Source organism: Paroedura picta, chromosome 2 (assembly GCF_049243985.1).
Source record: "Paroedura picta isolate Pp20150507F chromosome 2, Ppicta_v3.0, whole genome shotgun sequence".
In the NCBI taxonomy this organism is placed as follows: domain Eukaryota; kingdom Metazoa; phylum Chordata; class Lepidosauria; order Squamata; family Gekkonidae; genus Paroedura; species Paroedura picta.
In genome coordinates this window covers 85109428-85131123 of record NC_135370.1, presented here as the reverse complement: position 1 = coordinate 85131123, position 21696 = coordinate 85109428, and the positions used below count along the sequence as shown (strand labels likewise).

Sequence of the window (21696 nt, the reverse complement as noted above, 5' to 3'; positions counted from 1 at the left end):
ATTCCCAATACATTCCATCAGGCATGCAATCAAATCCTGAACAACTTTGCAACAGAGTTCAGTTGCCTCATGTAATGCAGACGCATTCACAAAAAGCAAAGCAGGGCCACACTGGCAACTGCACAAGATCACAAATAAAACTGACATCTGGTGGCAGGGAAGAGAGAGCCATGACAGCTGTGACAGCAATCCTGGTCCCCTCCTCAGTCAAGAAAGAGGTAAGCAGAAAGAGGCACTGCGAAGACTGCAAGTGGCCAGCATAACATCACGCCCTGTCCAGCTGTTCCACCACAGACAGAGGACAGGAGGGCATCACAGTTCTTTATTGAAACAGGTCTGCCTCAGCATTAAGAGGCTCCTACCGAGTAGAGCAGCCTTCAATGACAGACTTAGCATGGATGACTGAGACTCACAAGTTCTTAAATCCAAGTTATTACATGATAACTGTAATCAATATGTAGATAAACTGGTGGGATAATCTCATTTATAGGCCATGAAAGAATCTTGGGAAACTTTAAACGTGCTGTTGTAATCCTGAGTCAGGAGAGGGAAGATTCACACACATACACACCCCCAGTGTATTTAAGATGGCAAAAGGATTTTTTTTTTTCATGCAGAAACCCTCGGGAGTATTTTTGGAAAGGCAGCAGCAAAGGCAAGTTTCTGTTCGGAGCTAAAACACTGATCAAACTGCTGTTTATTCAGAACGCACCCTTCCAGCATTTACAAAAAAGAATGCAAAGGAATCATTCTCTGAGCGCAGCTCGGAGGAGCCATCAGTCTCTTGACAGAAACGAGTTTCTCAATCACTCCAAAGCTGCTTTATCGTGTGACCTCCTGATCAGAACATTATTTTATTATTCCCACTCTCTGCCGGAAAGCCTAGCAGCAGCTGCATATCAGATCAGGCAGAGTAGCTGCTGCCCTTCCAGAACAAACTCCCCAATAACTCTTCCCCAATGCATCGAGCTACATGACTTAATCACGCACCCTAGGAGCACCAGAGTTCTAATATGCTGCACGTGCCACCGGTTTACTGTACTTCGGAAGACAGCATGCCCTGACTACCCCCAAGAAATTAAAACTTACAGCCCTCGACTAGTGCTACACAAAGCGTGAGGTGGAAAGCCCGCTGTTCTCCGATGCAGCTGTGCTCAGAAGCAGGCCTCGCCTAATCCAGCAGGAGTTGCCTGCAAGTAAGGAAGTTCAGCCCTGCAGCCCTTGTGCTCTCGTTCACTGAATGCCCACAGTCAAGTCTCAGGCACAGCTCTCCCCTTCCTCCTGCCTCCTCTCTCTCCTCCTCACCAGCCAGCAGTTTTTAGACTGAGCCATCCACAAGCAGAGAGTATTCCGGTTTGAGCTGTCCCGCCGACTGTAGGCTTTCAATGGTAACTTTGTCGCCTTTCCATGCTGCCTACGAAACTTAAAACAGTTTCCATGCCTGTGGGTGCTAGCATGCCAAGATGAGGACAGGGCTGGGTGGAGAAGCCTTGCCAGTGTAACAGCTCTGTTAGACTCCAGTCTATCTTGAACGCTAAAATAAACCTTTCAGAACTTGGAAGGAGAATGCCGTCTTTGTTTGCCTGAAGCTATCTGCACTACCAAAAGCTTTACAAAACCTCTGCCAATGCATGTCAGTCCTGATAAAAGACACCCGCTGCTACCTGAATCCCAAGCACTCCCAGTCTGGGTTTGGTTATGCTCATCACATCAGCCACAGCCCACAGCCCTCCTTCATTGGCAGCTTTGCAGCACATGTGTGTGCATACACATGGCTCACTCAGTACCCCTCCCTGCCTCACCTGCAACTAGCCACCAGTTAAAAATGCTGCTAATACATTCTGGCAGTGGCCCTTTAATAAAAAACCAACAGGAAACACAAAAGAACAGATATCCATATTTATAAAAGCAACAGACAAGGCTTAAGGGCTTTCTTCCTCTTTACCCATTAAAACGTAACTGTTCCTACTCTTAAGTCTAAATACTATAATAAAAAACCTTTTGCAAAGTCATTACAGTGCATGCACAGTAGTCGCTTGAAGACCTGAAGAGTCCATTTTGAAAAGAGCACAACTAAAGTAATTTGCAATTCGACAGAGAACCTTCTTTTTAAAAAAAAAAAAAGGCCATTTTAACAGCAGTGCTTTAAGTCCTGGACCCCTATGGTTACTGGATTTGCAGTGCAATAACGTCAGTATCTCTTGCGAGACCAAGCGTGTCTCTTTAATGCATGCTTAAGGTGAGAGAACAACCATGCTGAGCAGCGTCTCACACCCTCAGGGCACGCAAAGTGACATGCTTAATTTGTCAAGAGGAGTCAAGGCAATGCCCATTAATATTTTATGAAGCACTGGGGCCTTTGTTTCTTGTTTAGTAAATTCGGGGACCGGGAGGGGGGGTGCTGCTATTTTTGCTGTTTTTAAGTTGCAGGAAATAAATCTAGCTGAGAAGAAGGGTGCACAAGCACACTTTTTGTAGAGCTGGGCTCTCCTTACAATTCAAGTATTGATCCCCTCTTGTTGCTTCTCCAACAGCATGACACTCAAACATCTCCTCCTGGCCTTTGACCACTATTAGACTGGGGCAGGCAACCCCTCATGCACACCAACAGCACCAGAGACAGCTATTACTGACAGTTTTGCTCCCTATCTCAGTGGCTGAGACTTCAGCTGTGCTGCTGGGGCCAGTGGCGTGGCGGAAGGGAATAGGCATGGCTTATGCTCGCCATCAACTCCCAGATGCTTCACAGCCTTGAGCAGAGTCCAAAGAGAATCCCTGAGAGGCTCCCAGCAGCAGCACTGGGGCTTCACCATCTCCAAGTGTGTCTCCAGGCACAAGCTTCATCTCTCCTTCTTGCCATCACTTCTCTCTGCTGGCACAGTAGCCCTTTCACAGGTAGGAGTTACATTATTTTCAGTACTTGACCCAAAAAGTTTTCCTACCCCTGTATTAGATGCTACCCTTCATGTCTACATGGGATGGCCTGGGGGTTCAACAAAGGAAGAATGGAAATTGAAAGCAGCCCAGCCCAGCACTAATAAACTCCATAAATAGCCTTTTATCAACCAGACACATAAAACAGTGGCACACCATAAGAGGGAATCAGCAGAAAGTTAACAACTGGCCCACAATTGGCTATTGAGATTCATGAGTGAATGGGGAACTTGAACCCAGGTTTCCCCAAAGAAAGAGCAAAACAGTGGTTTGCAGTCTTTATAGTTAGCCTTAACAGGCTGCAAAATGGTTAGCTAATACACAGAATTTAAAATGATCACAGAAGCCTAAGTCCAAAAGCCTAACTACACAAGTTATTGTTCTCAGGATTGCCACACATCTACCAGATCTGTCAAAAAGATACACTGAGTACAACAGAATCCTGGTACACAAGGGTCCAACTTTGGTTGGGATCATTGGAAGACAGAGCTGCAAGCCTTTCCCCTGCTCCATTTCCCCATATTTCAGATCAGAAAAACATTATAGAACAATGGTTTAAGGCCATTATTAAATCCCCCCATGCACTGTAGTTCCAATCAAAATTAGGCTCCTACTTACCTATGAATCATGTCACTTAGGAACTCCCAGCATATGTATGCTTGACTGTCCCCGTGGTAGACCTGGGAACAATGTATCATAGTATTGGCCCATAATTCTAAGGAAATAAAATTCAGTTTTTAAAAGTAAAGACAAACAAGTTTCTTGTATAGAGGTAAAAGCCCAAATGAAATCTATATAACCCTATTCTGCAAGGCCAAAGATAAGCTCACTCATGCATTCTTGACAAGCCTCCATTACAAGTGTATATCATTTGACTAGTGTGGTATCACACGTTGTGTAAATATGTATTTTCATAAACATTATCCTCTTTGCAAACAATACAGCGTGTTATAGGTAAAACTACTTCAGCTGCTCCCCATGAAAACTATAACATACAGAAAGAGGGGAGAAAGCCACCATGCTCTTATTGATTAAAGGGTGCCTCAGAGGTCAGGCCTTTTTAATCTGTGCACGCAAAGTCAATGGTCACAATTAGTAAGCAGCATATCATGTAATAACAGCTTTTCTGCTTTAAAGGGCATGTCACTCACATTCCATATTATTCAGACCAAGACAGGCAAAAATGGCAGCTCTGCTATGAAATGAAGACCAAACAGAGCCAGATAAAAGGTGTCATTAAGCAGCCTTCAGAGCTCTTGTGAAGATTATTGCATCGTCCCTCCATCAAAAGGAATCAAGCTGTACAAATTCAACTGCCAACGTACCTTCAAAATGTGGACTTTTGAAATACATCTGTAAACTTTTGGACAATCAGTGTATTTGTGGTGTCAAGCTCCCCACAGAAAAAGTAATTTGTGGTTCTGTTTCTAAGTTAAGCAATAGTACTGCCACCTGAACATACACGCAAGAACTGAGCAGGGATCCAGCCCAGCCCTCAAACATGTAAATAAAATGAGGAGAGAAGAACAACATCAGCCACTTGGGGTCCAACTGAGCAAATCAGGCTGCTGGAAGAGATTATTTGAAAAATACAAGGAATTTCCTATTCTAACTATGCTAAATACACATCTCCTCTGACGGCCCCTGTAGGACAGTGGTCCCCAACCTTTTTATCACCGGGGACCGGTCAACGCTTGAGAATTTTACTGAGGCCCACGGGGGGGATACTGTTTTGCCAAGGGACGTCGCCACCACCGCCTGAGCCCCTGCTCCACTTTCCTTCCCGCAACCCGCTGGGGGGTGATGCCAGCAGCAGCAGCTGTGCACTGCCACTCCGAAGGGGAGCCCCTGTCATGACGGCTGCTGAAGAGCATCAAAGGTGAGCTGGAGGCAGAGTGGCAGGGCACCCCCAAGGCAGAAGCTGGGGAGGAGGATGAGGAGGAGCTGCGGCCCAGTACCAACTGGTCTGCGGCCCGGTACTGGTCCCAGACCGGGGGTTGGGGACCACTGCTGTAGGATGTTCTTCATATGGTTTTGAATCATGCACACTATAGAACTTGCATATTCCAACAGAAATAGCAATTGAGAAGGTGTAAAATAGACAGCCTGCCACCTGCCTGAACATTCCCCTTCCCTCTTTCAAACACGTCAAGGACTTGGTGCTGCTTTCCAAACTGGCAATGGATATTATGGATGTATTTATTCTGCAGCTGCTCTTCATTGAACCCAACATAACAAGCTTTCCACATAAGGTCAATTTTTTTTTTAGATCAAACCAAGCCACTTTGAAGCTGCGACAACAGCTCTTAATTAAATCAGTGGTATAAAGTTAGCATGTATTAACTTCAGCAACTCTCCCATGCTTCAAGACACCTCTGCCCCTACATTTGCTCCACTTTAGGCCTTTGCAAATATGTTTCACTGAGCTTGAGAAACAAGATCGAAGCTTTAAAGTAGCAGAACGTGATAAGCCAGAGGACTCAGTAACTGCACACATTAGCATGAACACATTTTATTTTGTCCCACGGTCATCTGTAGTAAGACACTTCCATGATTTATTTATTTATTTTATTATTGAATTTACACCCTCCCCTCCCGACATGTGGGCTTACAAAAAAAGGCACAATATTCCAATATAGTAAAACAGTACAATCAGTACTCCTCCCAATTAAACATAAAACAGCATTAAAACCACTGAACAGCAACAAGATGGCGAACAAAAAATACTCCCCAATACCCATCCTGCTGTTCATATCCCACCAACACAGCGTGTGATGTAACAGCAGGCAGTCAGATGTACTGGCCAGCATCTAAGTTTGGCAAATTAACATAGGGTGGGACCCACAGATCGATCACCCCAGGGTCTCCCCCCGGCCTCAACCAAAAGCCTGTTGGAAGAATTCTGTCTTGCAGGCCCTGCAGAACACAGATAGCTCCATCAGGGCCCTCATCTCTGATGCTTTATAAAAACCTGTGATCGGAGATGACAGTGGGATATTTGCCCACTGAAGGACAGTGTTTGTGCTGTACAAAACCTCCCTTCGAATCTATAAATTAAGGTGGCTGAATAGGTTTTAAGCAATACAGGGAGCTGCAAGTTTGCCTTAAATTCACCAATTTCGTCAGTCTAATAATGCAAACTATTCACTCTGTCCCTCACTCTTTTGTTCTGTTTTTTCTGCCACTTAGGTATTAAGGGTAATGAAAAGCAGGATTTCTACTCCACTGTGAGGTCTAAGTGGGCAGTCAAAGACTTCGGTTGCAGCTTTTACGCTCTTGAACCACGGGGTGCAGGAGTAGTTCGGAGGAAATATCAGCAATTGCTGCACAGCAGCCCTTCTGGACCACATCCACAATTAGGTAGCGCCAGGCAACTCATAAGGAAGCCGTATCAGCTTCACCTCAGGGGGAATAAGAGTCGGTAACCATCCAAGAGCTGGAAGTCAATGGGGGTTTGCTGGACATTTTCTTTAATCTATTATTCTAGAAGGTGTTGGCCTCTTGCGCTTGCTCCCCATTTCTCACCTTTTCCCCTTACAATATGCAGATGGGGAAAACACTAAAACATAGGGACTGAAACCTCCCAAGCCTAGATGTTGAACCAGTCAGGAAAGTAATGTTTAAGTCTCCTCGATGACAAATAAAGGTCAGTCTACTTCATAAGGAAACAAGGCACAGCATCACACTACTGAATGCTGTTAACTTAGCATCCTGAAAAATTCCCGGGCAATGAACAATAAGCACATAAAAGAGAAGGGTTCTAATATAGTCATACTGCTGAAATACTAGCTCTTTGTTTGTTCTGATGCAAGGAGGACATTCAGTCATCCATTTTACTCCCTTGAAGAGGTACAATCCAGAAATGTACAGACAGAGCTTATGACAAAGCAAACTATTCAGCTGATATGAATCCAGAGATATCCACTGAAAGACTTGCTGGCCACAAGTTTCCCCTTTTTGGTGTAAGAGGCTAGAAGGTGAGAAAGAGAGGGGCCTCTCTGACTCCCAGCACTGGAAATAAACATACAAGAACAGAAGAACGCAGCTCCCACCTTTTGGCACTCAGCCTTCTTTGTCCCAATCCACATAGCTCCTTTCAAGGGCTATGCCACTGTTCCCTTCACAGCTTTACAACCACTGACTTATAGAAAACCAAGGATGGGAAGAAAGGCTTGTGTTAATATGTACATGTAATATACATATACATGTGTTTGACATATTCTTTCATATCCTCAACTGGTCCTCTACTACATTTTCTATTAAATTCACACAATTCTCTTCTCTGCCTTTGTCTTTCTCTTTTCTCTCACCCTCCTGCATTCAAGGATCAACTTCCCAGCTGGTTTAGTAAAGCAGCAGACACCATACGTACTTCAACCCCCCAAATTCTTTTATAGCAGTACTACTCCTTGAATAAATTTCTTCCTTGGGGGAAAAAACTGACAGGGATTAGTATTTGCGTCAAAATGCAGGAAACTGAAGAGCCAACTCTCCAGAACTAAGTAGAAAGGAGATTGAAACTTTCATTCATCATTAGTCTTTCACAATAAGTGACAGAACAGGCATACTTTGTTTTGGCTAACTTTCATCAACACAGGAGAAATTAGATAAATCAGAGCTTTCCAGCTAAGCACCAGCTATGCCTTTCTCCAACTACGGAAACAGTTATGCATGCTTTTGTTTTCCTACAAACCATCCTAGCTGCTACCAGGGAGACATATACAGGGCTTCACACAAGGATGTGTCATTGGCCATAGTGGATGGACTAACCTAAAGGGCTCAGTTTAGAACTTAGGTTGGTTAAATGTGGTTTGCGGGGGGGGGGGGAGAGGCAAAACACCACAATGGATTCCTCCCCACAAAAAAAAAATCAGGCCTAGAAAATCCACAGGGATCCCAAAGGCACTGTTGGAAACACATGTGATTCCTGAAAACCATTTCCCACGCACTCTCTTTCAGTACCATCCCAAATTAGCTACTGCTACAGAGGCATGTGATGGGAACAAATAGTTGCCAGATGGCAGATGATAGAAAGGAAGAGATTAAGAGGAAGGGAAGGCACCCTGGAAACTCTATTACCTGGGACATACCAAAGGACTTCACACACAAAAATGGGCAAGAGGAGAAAAGGGGGCAGGCATCCAATCAAAAGCCCTAAAGGGCAAAAGCTCTACCTGGCTCCACCTGCTTTATAAAAAAACTTGGCGGGCACCATGGAGCCCAGAGGCACCATTGTAGGTATTGAACTGAAGCCAGAAAAGAGTTTGGAGGGGAATGCACAGCTTTGCACAGCAGGTGAACATTATCAGCCACTGAAGCTCATATTCCAAGCAAAAGGAGCATGACTTTTGGTGGCATCTCTAACCCCTACAGGTATATGGTAAAGGTAAAGGTATCCCCTGTACAAGCACCGGGTCATTTCTGACCCTTGGAGTGGAGCCCTCTAGTGTTTTGGTAGAAATATGCATTTGTCATGGCATAGTAGGTGAAGACTTCAAACCTCCCTCTTCCCAAAAAAAGTGTTTGCATCAGCAGCTTTGTTTGAAGGGGGGTTGTGTTTTGTTTTTAAATACAAAATCTATGGCTGATACTCCAGTCTGCACCCCAGCCAGCAATCTAGTCTGGATTCTGAGTCCCACAGCCAATTATTCTGGCACCTGGATTAAAATATGGGCTCCACTCCAGTTCTGGTTCAACAATATTTTTCCAAGCATTTTGAATTAATTTAGATATATTTTCTGAAGAATGTTATCTTACTGTTTGTTTGCACTGCAATTCTGTAAAATAAAAAGGAACTCTGAAAGGGGCAAATTCCATTTAGCAGTTTTGACTTAATTGGTTTTTATTAGTCACTTTGTCATTTTCCCTCAGACCTCCCATGGGGGATTGGAACTAAATGTTTCTCCTCTGTCCATTGGAAGAAGATATTTCATTTCCCCAGATTGCATCCCCACATATTACTTGCTCAATTATTATTGTTTGATAAACTTTGTCATTCCCTGCTGCATAAACAAGTTACACAGCTATATGCGTTATCACACTTTATTTTCTTCCCTAAGCCTTCTTTCTTACTAACACCACAAACACATGAACCTTTTCAAAAAGTCAAACAAGCAACATGCAATTATTCTTTCTTAGGAAGAAAGTCTCTTAGATTGTGGCCAGAGGTTCAAACTAAACTTTATGTTTAGCCATGGGAAGGGCAGGGTCGCCTTGGCTAAACCCACAATTGAGTGATTTATAAAATAATAGGTTTTAAACAACTAAACGCTATCCTACCCACCCCTCGCTCCCTTTCTTCTCCTTCTCAGAGTGAAGAGATCACAAGGTGTGCCACTCTGTTTATCTCCCTGTTTTAATCCCTTGCTGTGCTTAGAACCTCTTTACATAACTATTTCTATGTGTTTTCCTTTGACCTTTCCTGGTCCACGATCTACTTGGATTTATGGCTTTCTAGACCCTTAGAGACTACCTTGGATTACTTCCCAATGTAGAATAATACTAGGATAGATATTACAATTCTATGATTCCCCAGTGTTTTTTTTCTCTGATCTCCATCTTTGTCTCTTTGAGTTAACACTGGACAAATGGGGATTGTTTGCAAATGCTGTGTACATTCTAGTATGTCCCCCCAAATAATGCCTGGATTCTGTCCACAATGACACACCAGGTAAAAATCAACCTCATTGGCTCTCTGTGAGGGATTGTGTTGCTCTGCCAGGCTGCACTGGTTACCAGTTAATCACATCCTCAGCTGGAAAACCAAAAACCAAGTAATAGGGCCAGTTTCAAGTCTAGCCCAAAAGGTCTAAAGCCAAGGGAGTCAGTTCACCAAGGAGAAGGTGGGGAGCAGGGTCATTTGCCAGGGGGACTGCCAAAGCCCTACCATGGTTGAATAGCCAGGAGCAGAGTCAAAAGCCAGACCGGAGTTAAGACCCAGCAGCAAAATGAAGGAACAAGCTGAAGTCAGAAGCCAAGTCCAGGAGCCAGGAACAAAGTCAAAGCCAAAGTTAGGAACCAGGAGTAAGTCAAGCATAGCTTTATCCTAGCAAACTGTAATACCGAGCATCTGGGAAGATGGGTGTGGAATGCACGTGTTGCAGCCACAGAGAACCATGCCTCAAGGCTTTCTTAAAGTACACTAAGGCTGGGTGGAGTAGTCTTCAGCCAGAGGGCTTGCAGCTGGACCTAGTCCTCATCTGCTGAAGGAGCTGCAGCTGGACCCCAGCTAGAGTGACAGTGTGCTGACAACCAAGCTGATCTTCTGACAGCTGTCAAATTTGTACACTGCTGCTCCAGTGAGTCCTCTGGGCTAGATTGGTCTTGCGGATGCTGGTTGATAGGGCCGGGTAGGAGCCTGGCTGGGACCAGGATGCTCATAATCTAGAGTAGCAATCCCCAACCTGTGGGCTGCAGACCACATGTGGTCCTTCGACTAATTGGAGGTGGGCCCTGAAGGACACCTTCTCCCCCCCTCCCCCGGCACTTTACAATGACTTCGGGTGTCATTGTCTCCCATCACTCCCCGATGGGACTATCTCATTGCAGAGAAACAAGCTCAGGGTTCCCATTGATTTGTCATTGTCACGAGTTAAAATTTCCATGAAAATAAAATGTTCCTTATGTTCATTGTTGTGGCGTGTCTGTATCTTATTTTGAAGGGATGTTTAAACATTACCATAGCGATCAGAGAGCGCTAGGGCAGTGGTTGAGAGTAGAGGAGTAAACTACCTCCCCCAACCGGCCCTCAGTAGAAGGCGTTGAGTGGTCCCCGGTGTTGAGTGGTCCCCGGTGATAAAAAGGTTGGGGACCACTGATCTAGAGGATAGGATTGGTCCCAATCTTCAACACAATCCTCCATGGCAGGGTCTATAGGCAACACAGGTGGGGGTGTTGCTTGGCCCAGGCAGGGTCCACCTAAAATATTGCACTTGATCCTGGACCACCAGGAATTTTTCTGCATGACCATGGCAGCAAGTTATGGGCACTCAGCCTCTAGCTGATCCTCTCTTATCATGGATACGGTGTTCCTACTATCCACCTATGACCTCAGTGCTTGGCCCTTCACCTGGAGAGGCAACAACTGCGGCTTACAAGGGTCTTAGGGCGCCTTGCAGGGCCATGTCCTACCCCACATTCCATTAGGGGCAGTCTGTTTTAAAATGCCCCCACTGTCCAAATGTCAGCCGGGGTCCCCCCGCTGTCCTGGGTGCTAGGTTCGGGTGAGGTTTGCTCTCACCCCACACACCCCTGCTCAATACTAAAGGTGGGTAGAGATCCATGCCCTCCACCATCTCTGCCAACTTGTTTCCACCCCAGGCATGCTGAGCATGCTTCATTTCCAAGCTGGCCCAGGAAGGGGGGATGTTTGGGTTGGGTTTACTTCCTTCTTTTCCCACATCGTTGGGGGATGATACTTGAATTAGGGATCCTGGCTTCTGGCACATTATCCAATGTCTCATGCATCCCAGTAGGATCTGGAACAACTGTTCCAAGATGACCTTTTCGACTATCTTCCCTTCCCCCACAGTCACAGGGATCAACCAACAAATTGCTGTGTCCTTGAGTTTGTTGACCAGCATCCTGGGTTGGATGCCAGGCTGGGAAGACAGGGCTTGAAACTTCTGCCTATAGGTGTCATGAACCCCGATTCATGCCCCTTCCTGGACTCCTCCAGGATGGGTGTGATAAAACCATGAATCCTTGGGTTGATTCCTATCCATCTTTGCTTATCAAAGCTGCCCTCAGCGGGATGTCCTTATCTATGCCGCTTTTAGTGACCTTGATTGTCTCACTGGAGTCTCAACAGACTGTTAGTTTAGATCAAACTCTGGGCCATCTGGCTTGCCTGGGAATCTTTTTTTTTTTTTATCCTTACTTTGACTGGACCTTGGAAGTTCCTTTATCACAGACTCTACTCGCTAACCTCTGCCTGATTTCTGACAATAGGTCTTGGGCAAAATTTCAAGCCTGTCCAATATGGCCTCCTTCAACACCTCATAAATGGTGAAGATGTGTATTTAGCATAGTTAGAATAGGAAATCCCTTGTGTTTTTCAAATAATCATCTTTGGCCAAATCTCTCAGCACTGCTTGGGCTTCCCCCATGAGATACAGCCCAATAATAAATTACCATTGTTCCCTAGGTCACCACAGAGCCTCTGCTGTCCTGGTCTCCTTGGCCCTGAAGAATAGGGAGAGCTGCATTGTCCGCCTCGCCACCACAATGGGTGGCTTGGAGAGTCCCCCTCACTCCTGCTAGGCTTGTGCGATTCGGCTGCTTCGGCGGCCGTTCCCACCGGGCACAGCCAGCGCCGTGCCGTGGGGGGGAGGGTGGTGCCGGCAACGACGTGACAGCGGGTGCAACAACGCAGGCGCTGCTGGCACCGCCCTCCCCCCCCCCCCACTGCACGGCGCTGGCTGCGCCCGGAGGAAACGTCCGCTTCAGCGGCCGAATCGCACAAGCCTAACTCCTGCCCATTCTTGCCCCCGTAGGCTGGGGTCGGCAGCAGCATCTGGCCTGCTGCCGTGAGCGGTGGCTCCATGAGCAGTGTCCAGACTGCTACCATGAGCAGCAGCTCCATGAATCCCCCTGGCTCCTACCCCTTCTCACCTCCAAATGCTGGAGCTGAAGTTGGGAGCAGCATCAGGGACACCATCCCCAGACAGTGGTGTAGTGGTTAAGAGCAGCGGCCTCTAATCTGAAGAACCGGGCTTGATTCCCTACTCCTCTACATGAAGCCTGCTAGGGGGCCCTGGGCCAGTTACAGTTTCCTTAGGGCTATGCTTGCTGAGCTCTCTCAGTCCCACCTACCTCACAAGGTACCAGTTGTGGGAAGAGGAAAGGAAGGAGATTGTAAGCAGTTTTTACTCTCCTTACAGTAAAGAAAAGCAGGAAATAAAAACCAGTTGTTCTTCTTCAACTCTTCCAAATGTCCAGGTTTCCCAACCCAGAGCTACAATCCTAAGTGAAGGACAGCAGGAAGGGGGGAGGGGGTTTCTATGCTTGGCTGTTTGTATGTGAGCTTAGCGAGAAAGGTTGGGAAGTAAATCTATTTTTATAGAACACATGTCTAACATGTTGTCTATTGAGCTTGGCCCTGAGGCTGCAACCCTGAGCCCTCGCTTGGGATTTGCCGGCCCCGGGCTCTTAGCCAATCATGGAATAGACTTCTGGACTAATCACAGGTCTATGTTAATTGTCAATTGTGCATCTTAATGGGAATCCTGAGTCTGTGTATAAGTTCCACAGTTTTGATTGTCTGTGTTCAGTGTTTTATGGTTCTAGTAAAGTGCTGGTTGTTTGGAGCTGAAGTGTCCATGTCATCAGTGAACCAACCAACAGTTCTGCATTTAGGTAGGAAAAACCAAATACACCAATATAAGATGGGGGAGACTTGTCCTGGCAGTAGCATGTGCGAAAAGGATCTAGGAGTCTTAGTAGACCATACATTGAACATGAGTCAGCAGTGTGACTCAGTGGCTAAAAAGGCAAATGGGATGTTGGGCTACATCAAACAGAGTATCGTGTCCAGATCACGGGAGGTGATGGTACCGCTTTACTCTGCTCTGGTTCAGCCTCACCTGAAGTACTGTGTTCAGTTTAGGGCACCCCAGTTGAAGAGTGATGTTGACAAACTGGAACGTGTCCAGAGGAGGGCAACAAAGATGGTGAGGGGTTTGGAGACCAAGACGTATGAGGAAAGGTTGGGGGAGCTTGGTCTGTTTAGCCTAGAGAGGAGATGACTGAGAGGGGATCTGATAACCATCTTCAGGTATTTAAAAGGATGCTATATGGAAGATAGAGCAGAATTGTTCTCTCTTGCCCCAGAGGAACAGACCAGAACGAATGAGATGAAATTAATTCAAAAGAAATTCCATTTAAACATCCGGAAGAAATTCCATATAGTTAGAGCCGTTTCTCAGTGGAACAGGCTTCCTCAGGAGGTGGTGGGTTCTCTATCTCTGGACATTTTTAAATAAAGGCTAGGTAGCCATCTGACGAAGAGGCTGATTCTGTTAAGGCAAAGGGGTGGCAGGTTACAGTAGATGTCCTGCATAATGCAGGGGGTTGGACTAGATGACCCATGAGGTCCCTTCCAATTCTATTATTCTATGATTCTATGACTGACAAAGAGGGGCAGTATATAAGTCTAATAATACATTTTTTAAAAAAATGTGAAAGCCCTGACCTGTGTGCCCCATGTTAATGGAGCCATGTTGAAAAATCCCCCCACAATGCTTAGACATTTTTCAGAAGACAAGTGGAAACAGAAGGGATTCCCAGAAGGTTCAAAGACTGAAAAATCCTGCCATACTAGAAAATCTACAAGTGCTTCACTGAAGCTTTATCCTACAGCAGGAGTTAAATGAAGATGTCACATTTAGCTGCACTTCAAAAAATAGTTTATGAAAACAGCTTAAAAGATTATTCAGCTAGTCAAATAACTTAATTGGCTGAATCTTGCATTCTCAAGGGGACGGGGAACCTTCACTGCCCTGCACATTGATGAGTGCTAAATAAAATACTACAGTAGCCTAACAAAGCACATTCAATAAGTTCAGCATAAAGGAAGGCTGGCTTGTTAAAGAAAGTTCGGCAAATGCTTTCTACACACTCAACTCCAACTCTGCCCAGAAAAGCACTGCCAGCATCTCGTCCGGTAGTATAGCATAATCAGCAAGGGACATATGTAAATCCAGGCTCTTCATGAAAACTCACTGCTGGAGATATGACTCAAAACTAGACATCAGGAAACAACTGCTGGCAGACCAGCTCAGACCTTATCATCTATCTAGTTTTGTCTGGTCCAATACAATCCTGCCCCATCAGAACAGAGAGTTATATTCTGAAAGAGTCACTGCATGAAGAATGGATGGAGCACTTTGTGGTCTTTGAGAACAGCTCATGGGCACAATGATTAAGAATGGTATAAGGCCAGGGAAAAAAGAAAGTATGAAATTTCTATGACTCATTACCAGTGCTAGAGGAAATTCACACTTGCAGAAACTGAACAAAATATATGGACTGTAAATGCAGAGGTAAAAGGGGCGGTTCTGGAAAGAACTGAGATATATGGGAATGATTAACTACTTTCCTCCTATTCATTGATTCTCCACTAAAAGTGTCCACATCAGTGTTACAAGAGAAACAAACATATACATAAAATGGGGAAGGGCAATGGCTCAGTGCTGGAGCATGTGCAGAAAGCCCCAGGGTCAATATCTAGCCTTTCTAGTAAGGATCAGGTTGAAAGGGATGGGGAAGACCTTATCCTAAGATCCTGGAGACCTGCTTCCAGTCTAGGTTAACAATACTGCCCTTGATGGACCAATGGTCTGATTCATTATAAGACAGCTTCATGTGTGTCTGCCCTCCCCCAGCTGAAGAACTTTAAGCGTTACAGGTGCTCATACAGTCCTGCTCATTAATGTTGCCAGAGTTTGAATATGGAGAAAAAGCGGGGGGGGGGGGAATCATTTTATTGAGAAGAGAAAGAACTTTGTATAGAAAGAGAGATGGAGACCTGATCATTCTCTGCAATCATTCTTCTGTTGAACAACTGTTCTAGAAGCAAGCAGAGAGGAAGCACACTCAAAAAGCAGGAAGTCTGCTGTTAAGCCAATCAGGTCATTGGAGGAGAACATTTGAAAATTCTCAGGAAGTTCCTATCTATGCTAAACATACATCACCTTCAAAGCCCCCTACAGGTCACCCTTTATACCCTGCTCCGTTAGGCACACTGCAGACCTTGCATATTCCAACCACTCTCTCTCCATCCAAATCTCACCTAGAACAAGGCAGTAGGTAGCCAAGTGGCTCACCTATGTTATGGCAAGGCACACACTTTCTTGTAACTTGGAGAAAATTTACTATGGCCACTTTTGAGAATTGCAGGGGAGATGCACAAGCACACATACATGCAGGCAGACGACAGCACATTTTCACCTGTGGCAGCATTTTCCTTTAGCTTTCTGTAAGAGCCATTTCGTTTTTTCCTACCATCTGAACATAAGTTGTGATGGGAAATGAGCCCCTTCCATGTTTTACTTTCAGCATGGATACACACAGGCCATTGAAGAGATTGTTTCTGACCAAGTTAACCATGGAACTTATGCTCCTGAATTCTTAGACGATAGTACTAGGAACACTTATCTGGGAATGAGTCTCAAGTAAATATCCAATTCAATAGGATTTACTTCCAAGTAAACTATTTGTTTGCAGCATGTTGGCCCAAAATACACTGTTTTACTTTGATTAATATCAAGTAGAGTTCTCGGGAACTCAAAAGGCTGCATTCTTGCATGTGTCATTTGGATTTTACTTCCAAGTAAACATGCAAATGATCAGGCGGTATACATCGTTTCTGACAAGTCATTTATGCAATCTTGGCCAACAGTAAGTGTCATCGCAATACTGGAGAGAGATTTATATCATTAAGTCTGTGCATAGTCATCAAGGAAGTCAGTCACTACAATTTTCCCTAACATATTTGATGGGAAATCTGAGACTAAAGAGCTGAAAACACTTTGATGACTCTGGCACTAGAATGTAGTAACCATCAAAGGCTGGTGAGATACAGACAGGTAGGATAAGAGTTTTTATGGCAGTGGCATCTTGGTGATACTGTACTATATACAAGATGATATTTCAAGCAACCATCTCTACACGTCCTCACCTGAACTTAGAAAATCAAACAAAGCAACAAAAGTCTATAGAGTTTGGATTTGGACCCTGTCTTAGATCTGGTGGTGATTTCCATCAGTGGCATATAATTTCAGCTCTTTTCACTGCAGCCTAAAAAGTCATTGAAGTGTTATTTCAGGTACTATGGGGAGGGGGAGACAACAACAACAAAATGCTCCCTTCGCAGATGCAGAAATCCTCTGCTGGACACAACTCTGAGTTGCAGAAGGCTATGAGTTGGCTGAAGCCTCCTGGAGTGCAGCTGCAATCTTTGGGATTTTGAGGCAGGATCAGTAGCTATGTTGTGTAGTATAAAGGCATACTTGTCTCCCTTGAGCTCAGTTTGCCATTTTGTAAAAGATACTGCAAAGGCACCAGATGGTAGATTCTCTGACTGCCATCCAAAGGAAACAAAACCCTATGTGTTGATCCCAAAATTCTCACCAGTGGAGGTAGTGGGAAGTACATCCAACTTGTTATATTCAAGTCATTACATTCTTTGATGCTGTGTCTTGGAAAAAATAATGTTCTCTAAAGTACTGACCAAAACTTGGAGCACTACACTGAAGTTTGAGAAAATGTTAACAGCATGGAGTGGGGGGAATAATATATTGGTTTACAAAGACACGGCTCACAGCAGTTGTTTCTACACTCAGTGCCAAGTCAATTCCCTCTGCTCTGAGCTCAAGACAATTACTGTCCATCAGATGGCAAAAAAAATCACATCTTCATTAGCACTTGAAATCATAAAATCATGTTTCAGCACTCTCACCTCACCACTGCTTATACTGAGAGTGTATACTCCTCCACAGTTCAAGTTAAGGTTGGAGCTTCAGGACATTAGGTCAATAATCCATGCATTCAAAAAATAGTCACGAAAGATGTATTAACATAAGCTGTACATTAAGGCACAATTATTTATACACAGGGCAGCAACAGCTCTGCACAGAACATCGGCTCAACTCTCTTATGCCAGATTGCAGCGGAAATTCCATTTTTAAAAAAACTATCACTTCTTTTAAAGAAAGAAAGCCATACAATGTTAACCGACATAACATCCTAAGAATAAGGACAGTCAAAAAGCATATATATTTTAAATCCCATGCCTATACAATAACACAAAAAGAAAATCCCAGTTCAATGAAACAAGGTTCTATTGATATTTTATTAGTACGTATTAGGATTCTGTTTCACATACAATTTCCCACATAGGTTATAATCCAGAGTTTACTAGACTGAGATCTCATACATTACATTTAAGTCAACAAAGTATGTGGGTTGATTGGGAAGGAATTTCATAGTTACAGACAAGCTGCCCATGCTGAAATTCTCTCTTGCCAGGTCCTTCCTTACCTTTTGATTTTAACAATTATTTGTTTATTGTTCCTTGCCTGAAGACTAAGCATCCCAGTATTACAAGTCATCGTGGTGCTGCTCTTCGACATGGGTGGTCAGAGTTCTTATCCACTGTGAGGCTTGACTGTGAATTGTGAGCATCTCAATCTATCCGCTCGAGCTTAGTTGTGAAGACAAAATTGGGGGAAATGTTATGTGAAGCACCCTAAGGTTTTTGGAATAATGGAGGGCTATAGATGTAATAAATAAAGCCACTCAGGGTTGCCAATGTGTCCCTTGGAATAATTCCCAGCATCTGGGCTCAAAAGCTATCGGCTTTATTGCTGCCTTGTGGTACAGAATCTTTTTCCTTTTTTGGAATATTTTTATTCTGTACTCCCTGCAAGCAGCAGATCAAAACAACATACATCTTCCTGCCTTTTTCCATTTTAACTGTTCAACAACTGGGTGAGTATGGCTAAGGTGAAAGAACCACAGGACCAAAGTCCCTCAATGAGCTCCATGACAGAGATTTGAACCTGGACTACGCAGACCCCACTCAAACCACTACACCACAGTGGTAGAGAAAAGGGACATCATCTTCCTGGACACCACCACCTGGACTTCATATCAGCCAGTGACAGGCCATCAAACAATGGACAAGAGAAGATAGGCTTCGCATGTCTAAAGTCACATTCCAAGCTCTGGCAGCTTCTGGTCAAACAATTCCAAGAAGGAGGCTGAAAGAACAGCCCAAACTGCCAATAGACCAGCAACAAATATCAGTCTTATAGCACCTTCAAGAACTACAGAATGATTGTGGCATGACCTTGTCTACATATGCAAGTCCATGTGAGTGTAAATATACCTGCTGAATATAGATTCACTTAATGAAATAGGCTCTAGCCCCCTCAAAACTTCTGCTATAATAGATCTATTATTGATGCAGGAGTACCACTGCAAGTTTTCTGGGATAGCCTACCAGCCTTATCTATGAAGGAGTGCTGCTCCACACTCTTGCGGGGACAAATGGCTTGTGGCAGGAGCTGTCCCCTACAAGTTCCTTAGAAGGCACTGAGGTTAAATTTTCAAGGACATCCAGAGCAACTGTGGCCGGGGATGAGCAGGTCCTGCGTTTAAGATTAACTGAACACTGCCAAAGTTATGGCAGGATCGCAGTATGGTACTCAGCAGCCCCCTGGCTTCATGCCTTGCATGCAGGCTTCCCAGAAATATCTGGTTGGCCACTTCAGGAATTAAGAGGCTGGTCTTGATGACCAGATTCATAGCTGGGTTCTTCTTAGGTTCTAACAGGATGCAGATGCAGCATGTCTCTTTGAACATCAGCATCCACAGCTCTGGCCACCTATAGCAAGGCAAGAGAAGCATGAAAAAAATGCACAATGAGAGAAGCATATGGGTGCTTTTCTCCCCAAAGCTCCAGCCTAAGATCCCTCTTTGCTGTTGTCAGTGACCACTCACCTGGCTATGTTATTTATATTATCACTTAAGTATCCATGCATGGATGTTTGTGGAGAGCATCCCTTCCAGGGGATCGTGTGGTTCTTGGTCCTCCTATCTTCATCAGCCATCGGTCCCTGCAAGGAATCATTGCCAATGGATGGAATACACAGTATCCAGGAAATGACCATTTCCCATTCCAGGGATATGGTGGGAGCTTACCTGGTTTGGATTATCTGTTGTCCAACCAGGACCTAATTTGTACTTTAGAGAAATTCATGATGTGTCATTGCAGCTGTTCCTGCCTTCTATATGGCAAGCACTGAGAGGATATAACCACTTTCCCCTGTTATACCCATTACTCCCTTAAGTGTGCATGCACAAGAAAGCTTATACCTTACATAAAACTTCATTAGCTTGAAGGTGCCACTGGACTCAAATTTCATTCTGCTGTTTCAGACCAACACAGCTACCCAGCTGAATCTCTCTCTACTGGTAAGCGTTGCTCTCTCTTACAACCACCTGTTCAAATTAATTTGGAAGCAGATATTGGGATGAATAGAATATTTGTTCGGGAGAGATGCACACCCACACTCCCAAGTAGGCTTTGTGCTTACCTGGCTTTAGAGCGTAGCATTGCATGGGTCCAAGGTCAGATCCTGGCCCTGATGTCAGAAACAGGGTACCAGTTAATGCTGCCATTTCCACACACTGAACTACCCAACCTCTGACTAATTAAATTTTGTGTAAGTTTTCCAGCAGTTCCAGTGCAAGTACAAGTACTCAGTTTGTTGGGCAAGTGCCAGATCTAGGGTTGCCAAATGCCTGAAGAAAAATGTCCTGTCCTTTCCATAGGGACTCATGAGGATGTTATTTACCTCCATGCTGCAAAAAGCTTCAGCTGTCCATTTCTCCAAACCAGGCCTCTCTCTGCTAAAGCAACAGGTTGTTTTTATCCAGGCCCGTTGGGAGCTTTAGCAGTATCAGTGCCACGTAGATGCAGTGGTAAAAGCAAATCACTGTGACCTTGAGGCAATGCTAGGGCTCTTAGTCAGCATCACATCCCACCTCATATTGCCACAGAGGACAAGATCGGCCTGGGCTTAGAGTTGTGCTGATGTTTTATTATACTAACACTCCTATGCCAAATACACTAGGAAATAAGTTTTATTGGAATATATATTGGACTAGCCACTAAATATCAGGGCAGGAGGGAGACTCATGCTATTTACATTCATTTACATCTTCAGGATTTGGGAGAAGGTTATGCTTTACCTCTCGATCGCATAAAGTATGATGGGAAAACTGGGTGTGTGCCTAAGCAAAAGTATGACTAATGTCGTTATGGTGCTCAGCAAGAGGTTTCTTGGCTTGCTTACCCCAAGGCCTAAAAAAAGAGAGAGAAAGATGAGAAATCTTTATTCCCAGACATTTGCCCAAGGTACCACAGGACCTTTTTATCAATACAATAGCACAACATTAACTAGACCGACCAGACACAAGGAAATGAATCAAGACTGGTGGGTTGCAAGTCTTGAATTTTAATGGCTAAGCCTATTACTTACAAACAACATGAATAATTTTTAAGAGCTGACCTTAAAAGAGGCACTTGGGTTGAATGAACAACTAATTTGAGGATCTGCTTAAAAAGTGGGAAATATTTACTTATATCTTATTTGTATCCAATACATAGGTCCTACTCCTTTAAAGCAGAGTTGGCCAACATCTGTACCCCTCGTGGCTGCTCAGATCTCCAGACAGCAGCCCGGGGGAAAGGTATCTTTTGCATCAAAATCCGACCTTTGTGCAGGTAGAGATGCCAGGGTTTTTCTGACTGGCCCTTCTCTCTGTGCTTCTCCCAGTAGTGTAAGATGCACACATTTAGCAAGTGAAACTCGTGATAGGGAGATAAGCAGAGAGCAAAAGCTTCATCTGCTTTACTTCTGCTACAAAAAACCACAGATGCAGGGCCAATAAAAAGTCTGGCAACCCTGTTTGTAGCTGGCCCGCCCCTGCCATAAAGTCAGCAGTCAGGATTTCATAGTTACGGGGCATTATATACAAAGCCCAAGGGGAAGATAATGTTAAAGTGTGCTATTTCTCTCTCTTGCTCCTGAAAACAATGTCCTTTTCCTTACGAGTGAAATGGTGAACAAGGAATTTACTACACTTTTTACTAAGCCTGGCTGTGGCAGGGCAAATAAAATTAATAGAGGAACCGGATCTGGCCCCAGGGCCAGCAGTTAGCCAGCCCCACTTTAGCAGTTGATGTACACAGCT

The 21696-nt window shown here is 44.6% G+C and overlaps 1 protein-coding gene across 6 annotated transcripts in view; it reads right to left on the bottom strand.

Moving 5' to 3' along the window:
• Positions 1-21696, bottom strand: part of LOC143829878 (tetraspanin-4) — a 724382-nt gene that overhangs the window by 697855 nt on the left and 4831 nt on the right. For 2 of the 6 annotated variants that reach the window (XM_077321422.1, XM_077321432.1), the window contains exon 2: positions 3553-3649. The exons of 3 other annotated variants lie outside the window; for them this stretch is intronic. In XM_077321422.1, the coding sequence (XP_077177537.1) occupies positions 3553-3632 (80 nt within the window). In that variant the 5' untranslated portion in view covers positions 3633-3649. The remainder of the gene's footprint in view (positions 1-3552; positions 3650-21696) is intronic. One more of the 6 variants, XM_077321425.1, reaches the window with a different exon arrangement.